Source organism: Protopterus annectens, chromosome 7.part1, assembly GCF_019279795.1.
Source record: "Protopterus annectens isolate FY-2018-M chromosome 7.part1, PAN1.0, whole genome shotgun sequence".
Classification (NCBI taxonomy): domain Eukaryota; kingdom Metazoa; phylum Chordata; order Ceratodontiformes; family Protopteridae; genus Protopterus; species Protopterus annectens.
Window position 1 is genome coordinate 111,558,920 of NC_056740.1, and position 13,485 is coordinate 111,572,404.

At 40.5% G+C, this 13,485-nt stretch overlaps 1 protein-coding gene across 1 annotated transcript in view; it reads right to left on the bottom strand.

Moving 5' to 3' along the window:
- ERC2 (ELKS/RAB6-interacting/CAST family member 2) overlaps window positions 1-13,485 on the bottom strand; it is a 6,021,505-nt gene that overhangs the window by 2,233,505 nt on the left and 3,774,515 nt on the right. Inside the window, exon 13 of the mRNA XM_044078585.1 lies at window positions 8,562-8,697. Within this exon, the coding sequence (XP_043934520.1) occupies window positions 8,562-8,697 (136 nt within the window). The remainder of the gene's footprint in view (window positions 1-8,561; window positions 8,698-13,485) is intronic.

Sequence of the window (13,485 nt, forward strand, 5' to 3'; positions counted from 1 at the left end):
CTTTAAGGCTTTATCACGGAGGCGCATGACAGCTAAGGTATTTTTAGTTAGCCAGGGGATGGTTTTGCTCTTAATTCTCTTAGTTCTCAAAGGGGCCAAGTTGTCTAGTAGGTTTAGAAATGTTGTATTAAAATAATTGACAGCTTCGTCTAAGGGAAGAGTTTTTAGAGGATTCCAGTTGAATTTTTTAAGTAAGTCAGAGAAGGAGTTGGGGTTGAAGTTCTTTAAGGAACGCAAAGAGATGGTGGTTTGTGGTAGTTGCAGTGAGGGAGAGTGACAACGAGCGAAAGTAGGAAAGTGGTCGCTGAAGGAGTCTGGGAGGGTGCCACTGCTGGTAAAAAGATGAGGGTGTGATACTAGGAGCCAGTCAATAGTGCTCCCAGAGGAAAGGTCTTTTGATGGTCTGGTTATGGAGTTGATGAGCTGTTGGAAGTTATAAAGGTTTATATTTAGGGATTTTGTGGGGGATTGGACAGAGGGCCAGTTAATGTTAACGTCACCTAGGATATAAGTCTCATTTGTAATATTGGAGGAGAGCCAAGAGAGTATGTCTTCGAGAATAGGTATGTTGTCACCAGGAGGGATGTAGAGGGAGGCTATGCATATGCTTTTATGCTTGTTTAGGTGAAGTAAGGCTAAAAGTAGTTCGGCGTTGACAAATTGGGGAATAGGCTTAGAGTATGATGTAACTGAAAGGGAGGAGGAATAGAGCAGAGCAACACCACCTCCTTTTTTATGGGTTCTATCTTTCCTGATGATACTGTAGTTGGGGGGAGCTATTTCAGAATCTTTTATGGAGGGTTTTAGCCATGTTTCAGAGATAGAGAGTATGTCGGGATGGTTATGGAGAAGCCAGGCATGAAGGTTGGGGATTTTGTTGCATATACTTTGAGTGTTTAATGCTGAGAAGGAGAGGGTTTTTACAGATGGAGGGGTGTAAGATGGTGTATATGAGGAGTTGATGGGAGAGGGACCTGGGTTGGGGTGAATATCACCGGAAAGAAGGGTGTTGATTAAATGGTGAAGTTGGAAATAAAGGCCATTGGATATTTTTGTGTATAGATTGTGGGTTGTATATTTGGTGCTAGTTAGGGTTAGGGTGGTGTGTTTGTGGATGGGGAAGAGTCTGAATGGGAAGAGAAGGGAGGGGTTATTGAAGTAAAGATGGGAGCTGATGAATGTTGAAGAGTGTTGGTTTTGTTCAGGGATTGAACTAGTAGTGTGAAAGTGGGGTGAGTGGATAGTATTGAAGGGTATGGTAAGGTAGGTTAGATAGGATAGAACAAGAAGTAGTAGTAGATGGGTTATAAGTGAGGATGATTTTGCTAGCATAGTTGTAATTTAGGGTTTTAGTTGGGAGGAGGGCTTGAAAAGAGTGGAGTGTATGGTGTAGGTGTAAAAGGGTTGTGGTATGAGTTGACTGGGGAGTGGCTAGGAGGGTGAGGTGTGGTATGAGTTGTTAGGGGAGGAGCTAGGAGGGTGAGAGGTGGGACAAGAGCTACGTAGGGTGTGGTCAATGGGCTATAAAGCTAGAGGTAGTGGGGGTGGGTGGAAATAGGGGGCAGGGTAGGGGAGCGGAGTGAGCCCATAGGGCGAACGGAAAGGGAAGAGCTAAGAAAGGAAGACCAAGAGATGAGTGAGCCATGAAAAACAATCAGTGAGGGCAGGAGTAGAAACACAAGGTAAGTAGCCACAGAGGATAGGAGTAGGGCACTGAATCTAAGAGTGGAATGCAGACATGGAATTCATAAGGGTACAGAGGTAGGATAGGCAGCTGGAGGATTAGTCAGAAAGTTCAGAGCTAAGTAAGAATGAGATGTAAGTCAGTTAGTGGGTGGATGCTGTCACCAGCAGACTAAAGTGGATAATTTGCAGATGTTTGGGGCAGCACAGGGGGGAAAGGATGGAGTCTATGGAGCAACAGGAGACTGGGTCGGTGTTGGGCTGCTGGCTAAGTGGCATAAAAGACTATGCAGTTTGGTACATACACACGTTAGATGGTTTAGATTCTTGTGGGGAGGCAGGACAGTTTTCCAAATGCACCGCACAATGTCTGAGATAGTTCTTGCTGGTAGGGAACCAGGGTGCTATGCAGCACAGGTGGGATGCCTGGGGTATTGCAGGTATAGACCACAAGCTGTAAAAGGAAGAAGGTATTATTACTACTATGATGACACAGCCAATTATTAGGGAAAGGCTACAATGGGATAGAATGGATTATGCAGTATGGGTGGCCTAGGGATAGTATGTAGTGAGGGTATGAGTTTATAGGAGGTATAGAATAAGGGAAGACTAAGTGGGAGAGTAGGTATAATTACATTAGTGAGCAAAGGAATAACAGTACCACAATACATTAAAACATGGGCTGTATATATATATATATATATATATATATATATATATATATATATATATATATACACACACACACACACACACACACACACACACACACACACACACACACACACACACACACACACACACCACACGGGTCTACTTGATATGGTCGACATTTCAGAATGTCGAAATTCATATCGCCAAAACCATATGATCGACATTTGAAATGTCGACCATACAAGTAGAACATAAAAAAACAAAAAAAAACCTTACCTTAAAGCTCCGCCCCCCACAGCCCCTGGAAGGTAAATATACCAACTCCGAGATCCCACTACAGTGCAGAAGTGGAAATCTTTACATTCAGCACTGTAGAGAGATACTGGTTCCCCATGGTTGACATTTCAAATGTCGATCATACGGTATCAGCCATATGAATGTCGACATTGTGAAATGTAGACCATTCGAAGGGGACCCATACACACACACACACACACACACACATATATATGTGTATATATATATATATATATATATATATATATATATATATATATACACACACACACACACACACACACATATATATATATATATATTTATGTATCTATATATGTATGTCTGTGTATATATTTATATATTTTTAGTACATATATTGTAGTTTCTTCCACAATCCAGTCATATTTTCCACACAGTTTTTCTTCTTTGTGTCTGCATTCCATATCTGCTTAAAAATAGAAGTTTATTTAAGACTCTTCTTTAAAGTAAATCTGAACTTGATATGTATATCTATAATTCATTTCTTTGCTATATATAATCCTTTACTGTCTTTATTTTAACCCTTAGCATTTGTTTTTGTTTATTTAATCATACCATTGTTTCCTTTTTGATGCTGCAGAATCAAAACCAGATTTTCATGGCCACATTTCATACTCAATAGTTACATCCATATAATTTTCCATTTTTTTTCTTCTTCCCCTTTCTCTTTCCGTTTTTTTATCAGAAACTTAAAATACTTATTCACTGTTATTTCACCTAAAACTCTTCTTATCCACTGCAATTCTACTCAATATTTTATACAGACATTAAGATGTTATATGCAATGAAGAATTTCATAAGCCTTAGCCACCCTTATTTCATCATTATAGATTACCCCTTTTCTTATGGAGTTCACCTCTGATCCCTGTAAGAGCATATGATAATTGAATTAATTATTTCTCTAGACATTCTGGCAGCACATATAATGTAGCCATATAATACAAAATGCTTATAATTAGACAATTAATCAAGTAAACTTTCTTTTTTTAGGAAAACTTTAAACATAGTCCATAACTTTATTTCTCTTATTTTTTCTAATTCCTTGCTGTTCAACCTATTAACACATGATTGTACAGTCAGGTACCATACAAATCACATCATCAAGTTTGCAGATGACACAACAGTGGTGGGCCTCATCAGTAATGATGATGAAACAGCTTATAGAGATGAGGTGGAACAACTGATTACTTGGTGTGGAAATAACAACTTGGCCCTAAATGTGAACAAGACAAAAGAGATAATTGTGTACTGCAGGAAAAATCACAAGGAACATTATCCCCTCACCATCAATGGGGAAACAGTTGAAAGAATGAGACGCACAAAGTTTCTCGGAGTGCATGTTGATGAAGACAAATACAAATGCCATAGTCAAGAAAGCACACCAGAGGTTGCACTTTTTAAGAAGGCTGAGGAGAGTGACTCTCCCATTGACAGTTCTCACTATCTTCTACAGAGGTAAGATAGAAAGCATCCTGATGAACAACCTCATAGTATGGTATGGAAGCTGCTCTACCTCTGAGTGTAAATCCCTCCAGAGATAGGTGAAGACAGCCGAGAAGATCATTAAGACCATCTTACCACCTATCCATGACTTGTGCTTATCCAGATGTCTCAGCAGGACCAGAGGAATAATTAAAGACTGTACTCACGACAAACTGTTCCTGCATCTATCATCTGGAATGCACTTCCAAAGCATATGTTGCAGAAATACAAGATTCAGGAACAGCTTCTTCCCTTACGTCTTCAGGCTGCTAAACTCTTATAACCAATACACTCCATGATGTCCAACCGATCAGTAGAAACTGTCTCAAATTGTGCATGAACCTGGTTACCAGTCTCACTTAATACTTAGTGCAATATTCACCATGATTTTAACTTATAGGCCATCTAGGACAGTAGCAGTAGCAGTGTAGTAAAATATCTCTTTCCATGCAATACATGCAGATTCATAAGTTAGCCATAGTGCAATACTCTAAGCTCCATAGTGCAGTACTGTAATGTTCACAGTGCAATACTCATATGTCTCTTTCTGTGCAAGGATCAATGCAATATCTTTAACCAAGTACCTGTGCAATACTAAAGTCTCATGCAAGTACGTGTTCAGTTTTAAAAGTGTTAAAATATGTTTCAAATTATGTGCAATTGTAGTCTGTCTACCTGCATGTCTGTGATGTAACAGTTAGGTATTATATGTGTAAATGTCTGTGAAAATAGTCTATATGTTGTCTGCACATTCGGTCTGGAGACCCGGAATTTCGTTCAGTTTTTGTACTTGTGTGATTTCTGAATGACAATAAAGTTTACTTTGACTTTGACTTTTCTGCCTACTTTGATATTTTCTTTTCCTTATTCAACATTATGCCTATATACTTTAAAGTATCCTTTAATTCTGTTTCCACTTGTCTCAGTAACTCTTCAACACTTTGTTTTTAGCTGTGAAAACAGAATCACCAGCAGATTAGATTGCTATAAGCAACTTCTCTCCGTACACTACCAGCTGTGTAACATCTCCCAACCCCCTCGTTGTTCATTTTACCACTACATTCATTAACAACACAGAAATTATACTACTTAATGCACATTCATGCCTCAAACCTTTTCTCATCTGTGTAAAACCTCCAACCACTATCCATTTGCATGTGTATTATTCTAGACTTCTCATGCACTGAATTCAACAAATGATTATCTTTTCTCCAACATCACATTCTTTCATTATCCATAGGTTCACAGGTTCATAGGTTCATAGGTAGGTACTAGGCTATCGGCCCAAGGGCCTATGTAAGTCTGGCCAACAAGGTTCCCTGCCTTACACCACCCAAGAAAGTTATTTTCCTGTGCCACTGTTGAGCAGAGACACAGAAGCGATCCCCGGGGTGTATTTCCTATTTCCCATCCACTCATCAAGATTTTTCTTGAAGAGTGCTAATGAAGAACTTTGCTTGACATAGATGGGTAGCCTGTTCCAGAGTATGGGACGTCTCTGGGACAGGAATCTATCCCTCCACCATGCCCTGTTTATTGTGGTGACAAGGTTTAGGTCCCTACAGCGTATAGCTCGGAGGGATTCGGATTTCTTTAGGTGTAGCATGTCCAACAGCTCTGGCTTTGACATTGCTTTATATGTTAGGCAGAGATCACCTCAGTGTAGGCAATATGCTACGGAGTAAAGCTGTTTTTTTTTGAGACAGTCAATGTAGGGCATTTGTTTGAGGCCATTAATCCTCTTTGTGAGGTACTTCTGTGACCTTTCCAGCTGCTGCAGATGTCTTGTGAGGTACATTCCAAAAGGGGCGTTGTACTCTATAATGGATCTAATGAGTGTCGAGTAGAGAGGAACAATGACCTCTTTTTTCCTGGATGAGAACCCTTTTATGATGAGGTATGCCATATAGAAGGACTTCCTGACTACTGTGGTGATTTGACTATCAAAGGAGAGACTACTGTCCACCTGGGTCCCAAGGTCGCTAATCACACATTTGGTATTAAGTAGATTGCTGCCCATGTGGTAGTTCCTTCTGTAGGATATCCACATCATTTGGGGACTTGACTATGGCTCCTAGTTTGCAGTCATCTGCGAACTTCATTAGCCAGAAGCCTTCAGGGTTATCCTGTACTTCAGAGAAGTAGATACCAAACAGGAGAGGTCCCAGGACGGAACCCTGTGGTATTCCACTTGTCATTGCTTTGAGGTCAGATTTGGAGTCTGCAACTTTTACAGTGTGGGTTCTGTCAGTGAGCCAGTTGGCAACCCATCTTGTGACGTAGGGATTTATACCTAGTTTGGTGAGTTTAGCTACAATTCCAGAATGGGGGATGGTGTCAAAAGCCGTGGCGAGGTCAAGATAGGCTGTGTGAACCACCTTACCCTCATCTACGACTTTGGTGACTGCCTCAAAGAAGTCGATCAAGTTCAGGAGGCATGATCTGCCTTTCACAAACCCGAGGGTGGGATCCAGAGTTTGGAGGTTACCAATGTCTTTGTTTATGAGTTCCATGATGATACGTTACTGTTCATAATTTAAGTTGGTCCTTTTTAATATTACAAAGTATTATTCTCCTTTCCTGTTTTTCTCTAACAATAGAGTCTATAAGTTCTTTCACTACTAGCAACATCTCTGTTCTCTCTTTTACTTTTACTTACGTGTAGTCTTTCCCACTCTTCAACCAAGGCCATTTTTTTCTATTACCTAAGAGCTGGTTGCATATACTTATTGACTTTTAATATTCTGTTCTTCTGTGTTATCACTCAGCAAATATGTGATATGTGTCTATATATATATATATATATATATATATATATATATATATATATATATATACACACACACACACACACACACACACACACACACACACACACACACACACACACACACACGCATACACACATGCACACATACCAGATATTTGTATATCATATTCATGACACCAGCTTACCCTTACTTGAGTGTTAACCCTAGCTCTGCCTTGCCCCTAACCCTAATACTGCGTATTATCTTATGAAAAGTCCTTTCACTAACAGCACTGCTAAACAATAAACTTGAAAATCCATGCATTACACACAGACTCACAATGGCAAAGCTATTCCTTTACCTAACCCCTTACCTAACCCACAAACACTCACAAACACACTACTCTTCCTAATGCTGAAACTTTCAATATATCTGAAAGTTTCAGCATTAATACACATACATATCCACTTACCCTAACCTGCCTTTGACTTTGTTACAGACTACAGGAGTCATAAGATTAATTTATCTGCCACTGATATTTATACTTTATGTTTGCATTTTGAAATACTACTGTCCAATATTTTTTTATATTGAATGATTCTGTTTCACCAAGTCAAAGGTGTTGCATTGGGGTCAACAGCAATCCCAGCCTTCACTAACTTTTTTATGGCAAAATGAGAGTAACAAATGGTATTTAAACATCATTTTTTTCATTTCACAAAAAGGTATATTGATGACCTATTTCTTTATTTGGCCTAGTGACACTAAGTCATAAGAGTCTAATAGAATATCTAAAGTAAAATACAGAGTCTCTTCACTTTTTGCTTAGTGATTTATCATCTAGCGTGCATTGTTTTTTGGATCTATGCATTGATATTCATTTGGACAATCATGTTTTACAGTAGGTTACATTGAAAAAAAGAACTTTGTAAACAATTACCTGACCTTTATGTATGAACGCTCCTAACACATAAAACTTAACATAGTGAGGGGCAAGGTTAGGTGACTTTTTAGAATTATTACTGAAGACAATAAATTTCTTCATGACATCTCATATCACACCACAAGGAAATTAAGGTTGAGGGAATTAATCCCTGGACTACAGAAAGCAGCTTTTTAACAAGAATAAAGTCTTAACCCTCTGTAAAAATTATCAGACTTAAAGAAAGTTGAAAGACTCAAATCCTGTACACCTTGCTACAGGAAGTAACCCATTAACAGCTCACAGTCTTAATCCTCTCTGTACTAAATGCCAGACTTAATCCTCTGCACTAACTGCCAGAAAAGTTAAGAGAGCTCATTCATGTGTTGCCAACAAAACACACATGAAATGTATTTTATTTCAGAGAATTTACATTGTCTTGAAAAAACACATTTAGTTAGTGCTTAAGAATTTTGTATGTTTAAACATGTCAGTTTATGAGTCGTATTCCTAGACTAGTTAATGTCTATAACAATAGATTGGGGTTAGCATGGTCCAGTGGTCTAGTCAAACACCACATTGCTAGATAGTTGAAATAAATGTATATTTTGTAGGTAAGAGTAATAAGGAAATAATCAGTGCATCTACATAAAATTTTGGTTGATCCAGCCATGCAAATCAAATAAGATTAAAAACAGAATGTGAAACAAGAACATGACTGAACTCAGTTATGTATTATTAATTAGACTTACCTGCATGTGGTGAGAGTTGTCCATCATGATGTCTTCACGTCGGCGATTATCCTCTAGTATCTGGGTATTTTTCTTTTTGTCTATCTGCTGATTGTGCTTTATGTTTGACACTTTCTTATTCTGATCCTTCAATTGTCTGAAAGTGGAAATTTATAATTTCAGAGATTTGTTAGTCTACTGTAGCCGGTACCATTGACAACACCTTGGCATTAAATTATGCTATATGTAGCATAATAAAACACTCAAAATGGTTACAGTGCTCATGTATAAAAATAATTTTGTCCCTGAAGAAGTAAACTAGAATAACAAATTCTGGCAAATATCAGAATAAAATATGCAAGTTACTCACTTTGACAGATTTCTGAAAGAAGAACTCTTACATAAGGTGCTAAATTTTCAGATATCTTTCATTGTTCATTTGCACACTTAGTGCTAAAACATCAGCAACACTTACAGCCTTGGGTGCAAATGTTATCAATGTGTGGACATCAACACTGCAAGCTAGAATCAGTATGACACTGGAGGATATGCAATCTTACTACAAGTATATGTGTCATATGAAGTGGAGTGAAGTGTGATAAACTCCATAATGAAAAACAAGAAACTTTCAGGCCATACAGAATTTGAGTAGGCATACAATGACTTGCTACAATTATCCTACAACAGAAATTGATGACAGACGTGGTTTAAGTGGATAATGAAATAAACTATACCCTTTGATATACAATATGTGATCACAGTGGAATAGTGATTCATGGAACATACTAACCCACTATGGCATATTAAATAAAGGCAAACAGGGGCAATGGCTACAGAAACATGGTAACCAAAGGAAGTACTCCAGCTGCAACTGACAGTTGGCAAGACACCCATCCAACTTATAGCCAGCTATAACCCCCCCCCCAATGACTCAGGACACCCACTCCTTCTACTGGGTTCTACTTGATTCCATCAAGGTATCCCCTCACAGCCTGAGCCATGGTGGCTTCAACTACCCTCCATAGACAGGGTGAAGTATTCCTGCACTAATGTGCTCAACCAATGTTTTCTTGACTTCATCAGTTCTAATTCATTAGACCAGCTCATCTCATCCCCCACAAGGGGAGATAACATTCTGGACTTGGTTCTCATCAACATGGGCAACCACTGCACTACTCCCATAGTATGTTCTTCCTTGGAGAGATCAGATTATCAGTCTGTCTCATTCAAAGTCTCTATCCCATCAATAACCTGGTCATTACTAACATGGGCGACTGCTGCTCTACACCAATAGTCAACTCCTCCCTGGTTAGATCCGACCACAAACTAATCACCTTATAAATGCACATCCTTCCCACCCACCCCCCCCACCCCCTGCAAAGGTAACCACCATGAAAAATTTCTCCAAAGCTAACTTTGGGCTCCTAAAAATAGAGGTGGCTAACTTCACGGCAACCATGCAAATGGAGAATAGTTGCATGACTGCCGAATCATACACCACTGCACTGTATGAACATGTACACAAATGCATGGATCTCTCCATACCCAATAGAACCAAAATGCTCTCCTCCAAAAAAAGGAAGCCAATCTGGTGGTCCCCGATCATAAACAAACTCTACAACAGAAGGAGGAAACTGATGCGGAATAAGGGGAAGTGCCAAGACTGGAAAAACTCCCTCATCAAATGCTCTAAAGCTAGCTATAAAAATAGGATTGCAGCAGATAGTAAAGACAACCACAAGGCCTACTATAGTTATATAAAGAATCTCCACGGCAATACCCAGATTTGCTCTGAGCTACTGCACAATGGTATCTCCTATACAGAGTCAACAGATATTGCCAATATATTGGCCGACAGATTCAGTGCCAGCTTTACCCCTCCCCCCCAAAGGACCAATCACAATACCAGTAGATTGTCAGGCACCCAGTATTACTGCTGCACAGGTTAAAACAGCACTGTTCAAAGTCAAGAATACAACTTCTATGGGACCTGACAATATCCCTGGCTGTGTTCTACATGAACTACAGAGTGAACTGGCACCTCAACTGTGTGCCCTGTTCTTCCCTCATTAGGCCAGTCATTGAGTACCATGCCCAATTTGGTATGTACCTCACCAAATACCTGCAACAACTGGAGAGGCCACAAAAGCACCTCACAAAGAGGATCCTAGGCCTTAAACACTTGTCCTATATGGACAGACTCAAAAAAGTCCAACCATTCTCTGTCTCACATCTCCTACTTAGAGGCAATCTCTGCTTGACTTACAACCCAGCTCTGTTAGAAATGCTGCAGCTAAAGAAATCCCAATCCCTCCACACCACACACTCCAGAGACCTCTACCTCATTACCATAATCAACAGAACATGCTGGAGGGACAGGCTCATAACTCAGAGACTGCCCATGCTATGGAATAGACTTCCCATACATGTCAAACAGAGCACCTCACTGGGCCTCTTCAAGAGAAATCTTGATGAGTGAATGGGAAATAGAAAATTCACCCTGGGGATCACTCCAGTGGCTCTACTCAACAGAAGCACTGGGAACTAAAGTCAAGTGGCACGATGCCATGGTAATCCCATGGGCTAGGCTTGTAAAGGCTCCAGGGCCATTAGCCTAGTGCACAACTATGAACCTATGAACAACATACTAAGGGAGGGTATCAGTAACTTCAAAACAATGCCCCCTCAGAGGATGCAGACAACTATGCTGAACAGTACACCAATACAGTATACAAGCACCTGTGCAACTGCATGGACTCAGCCATACCCAACAGAACTAAAACCTGCTCCTCAAGGAAACACAAACCTGTCTGGTTGACATCCTCTATCAACAGGCTTTACAACAAAAGGAAGAAACTATTGTCCAAGGGTAAAAAGGAACAAATTCCAAATTGGAAAAAACTCCCTCCTTAGCCTCAACAAACAAATGAGATCACTAGTGAAAAGCTCCAAAGCCAATTATGATTTAAAACTAGCCTCCAAAACAAAGGGAAACCACAAAGCCTTCTTCAATTACATCAGGAACCTCCATGGCAAAGCCCAGGTTTGTTCCGAATTAGTACTTAACGATATCAATTACACTGATTCTGTTGACTTAGCCAACCAGCTAGGAGATAGGTTCAGCTAAATCTTCATCCCCCTGTCCCCCGATACTTGTCCTGCACCTCACATCTCCATAGAGCAAGTGTTAAAGGTCCTATACAAGGCAAAGAACTCAGCTCTCATGGGATCTGATAGTATCCCAGGCTATATTCTGCACCATCTCCAGCAAAAACTAGCTTCGCCACTGAGCACCATATTCAACCACAGCCTAATCATAGGCTTCATTCCAGCAGAGTGGAGAACTGCCTTTGTCATCCCTTTGCACAAAGGTTGTGCCACTACTACACTGGAAACTATTGCCCCATTAGTTTGTCAAGTCTGATTTGAAAAGCAATGGCGCGTATTATTATGGATCTCATAAACAATGACATAGGCAATCTTCAAGCACTTAACCCCATCAAACTGGACTTCTCAAGGCCAACTCTTGCCTGTTGAACCTGGTTGACCTCTTTGAGACTGTCACAAAGGCCCCGGATGAGGGAAACGCATGACATACAGCTTACCTTGACCCGGCCAAGGCCTTTGACACAATTCCCCACTCAGGCATCAACAAAACACTAACATAGTTTGGCATAAATCCCTATCTCATAAGGTGGGTGGCCAACTGGCCCACCCATCGGACCCAGAAGGTCAAGATAGGTACCTCTACCACCAACAGCAGACCTGTCACTAGTGGTGTTCCCCAGGGATCTGTCATGGGACCCCCACTGTTTGGCATCTACTTCTTAGAGGTCCAGGTAAAGACAAAAGGCCTGTGGCTGACCAAGTTTGCAGACGACTGTAAGTTAGGTGCTGTCATTGATGCTCCAGGTGATGTTAACATACTGCAAGAGGGTCTCACAGCAACAAATGTCTGGTGCCAAAGTCATGGCCAAGTTAAATGCAAAAATTGTATTATCATACTATTCGGCAGAAACACGGCCCCTACATATTGCCACATCAATGGCAACCCCCAAAGCACACAACCTGTAGTGAGAGACCTGGGTACTCAGGTTGACAACAATCTCACATTTGACCATAATGTAGTGGCAGTAGTCAGAAAAGCCTTTTACTTGGTTCACCTCATAAGTAAAGGGATTGCTTTCAGAAAAAGGAGGTTATTACCTCTCTCTACTCCTCCCTCATTAGGCCAATATTTGAGTATAATGCTCCATTTGGTATGTACCTCTCCAAATACCTACACCAACTGGAAAGGACACAGAAATACCTCATAAAGAGAATCCATGGCTTCTAATATCTGTCCTATGCAGACAAGTTCAAATCACTATCACTATATTTGGTATCATACAGACTGCTCAGAGGTGATCTGTGTCTCACCTACAAGGCAATTTCCGACGCTGCCCTACTTGAGACGCTTCATATCTGTAAGTCTAACTCCTTGTGCATTACCCACTCGAAAGGCCTAAATCTAATATGCAACATCAACAAAATCTGCTGAAGAGAGAGCTTTGTCTCCCAGAGGCTGCCCCATCTCTGGAATTGACTTCCCATACACGTCAAACAGAGTACCTCACTGATCCTCTTCAAGCGCAACCTTGATGAGTGGATGGGAAACCACAAATTTGTCCCAGGGTTTCCATCTGTGTCCCTCACAGACAGGGGTGGCAGGTGCTGACTGAGGTTTCTTTTTTCATTATAAACTCTTGGCTAGGCTTGTAAGGGCCTCAGGGCTATTAGCCTAGTAACCCTCTATGATCCCATGATCCTATAATGCAGTATATCTAGTATAGCTCTGCCCTTTACTAGTACTATGCCAGCTATGACAGCTCAGCTCTTTATCTGGTACTATAGTAACTAGTATAACTCTGCCCTTAATCTGGTGCTACACCAACTTATATAGCTC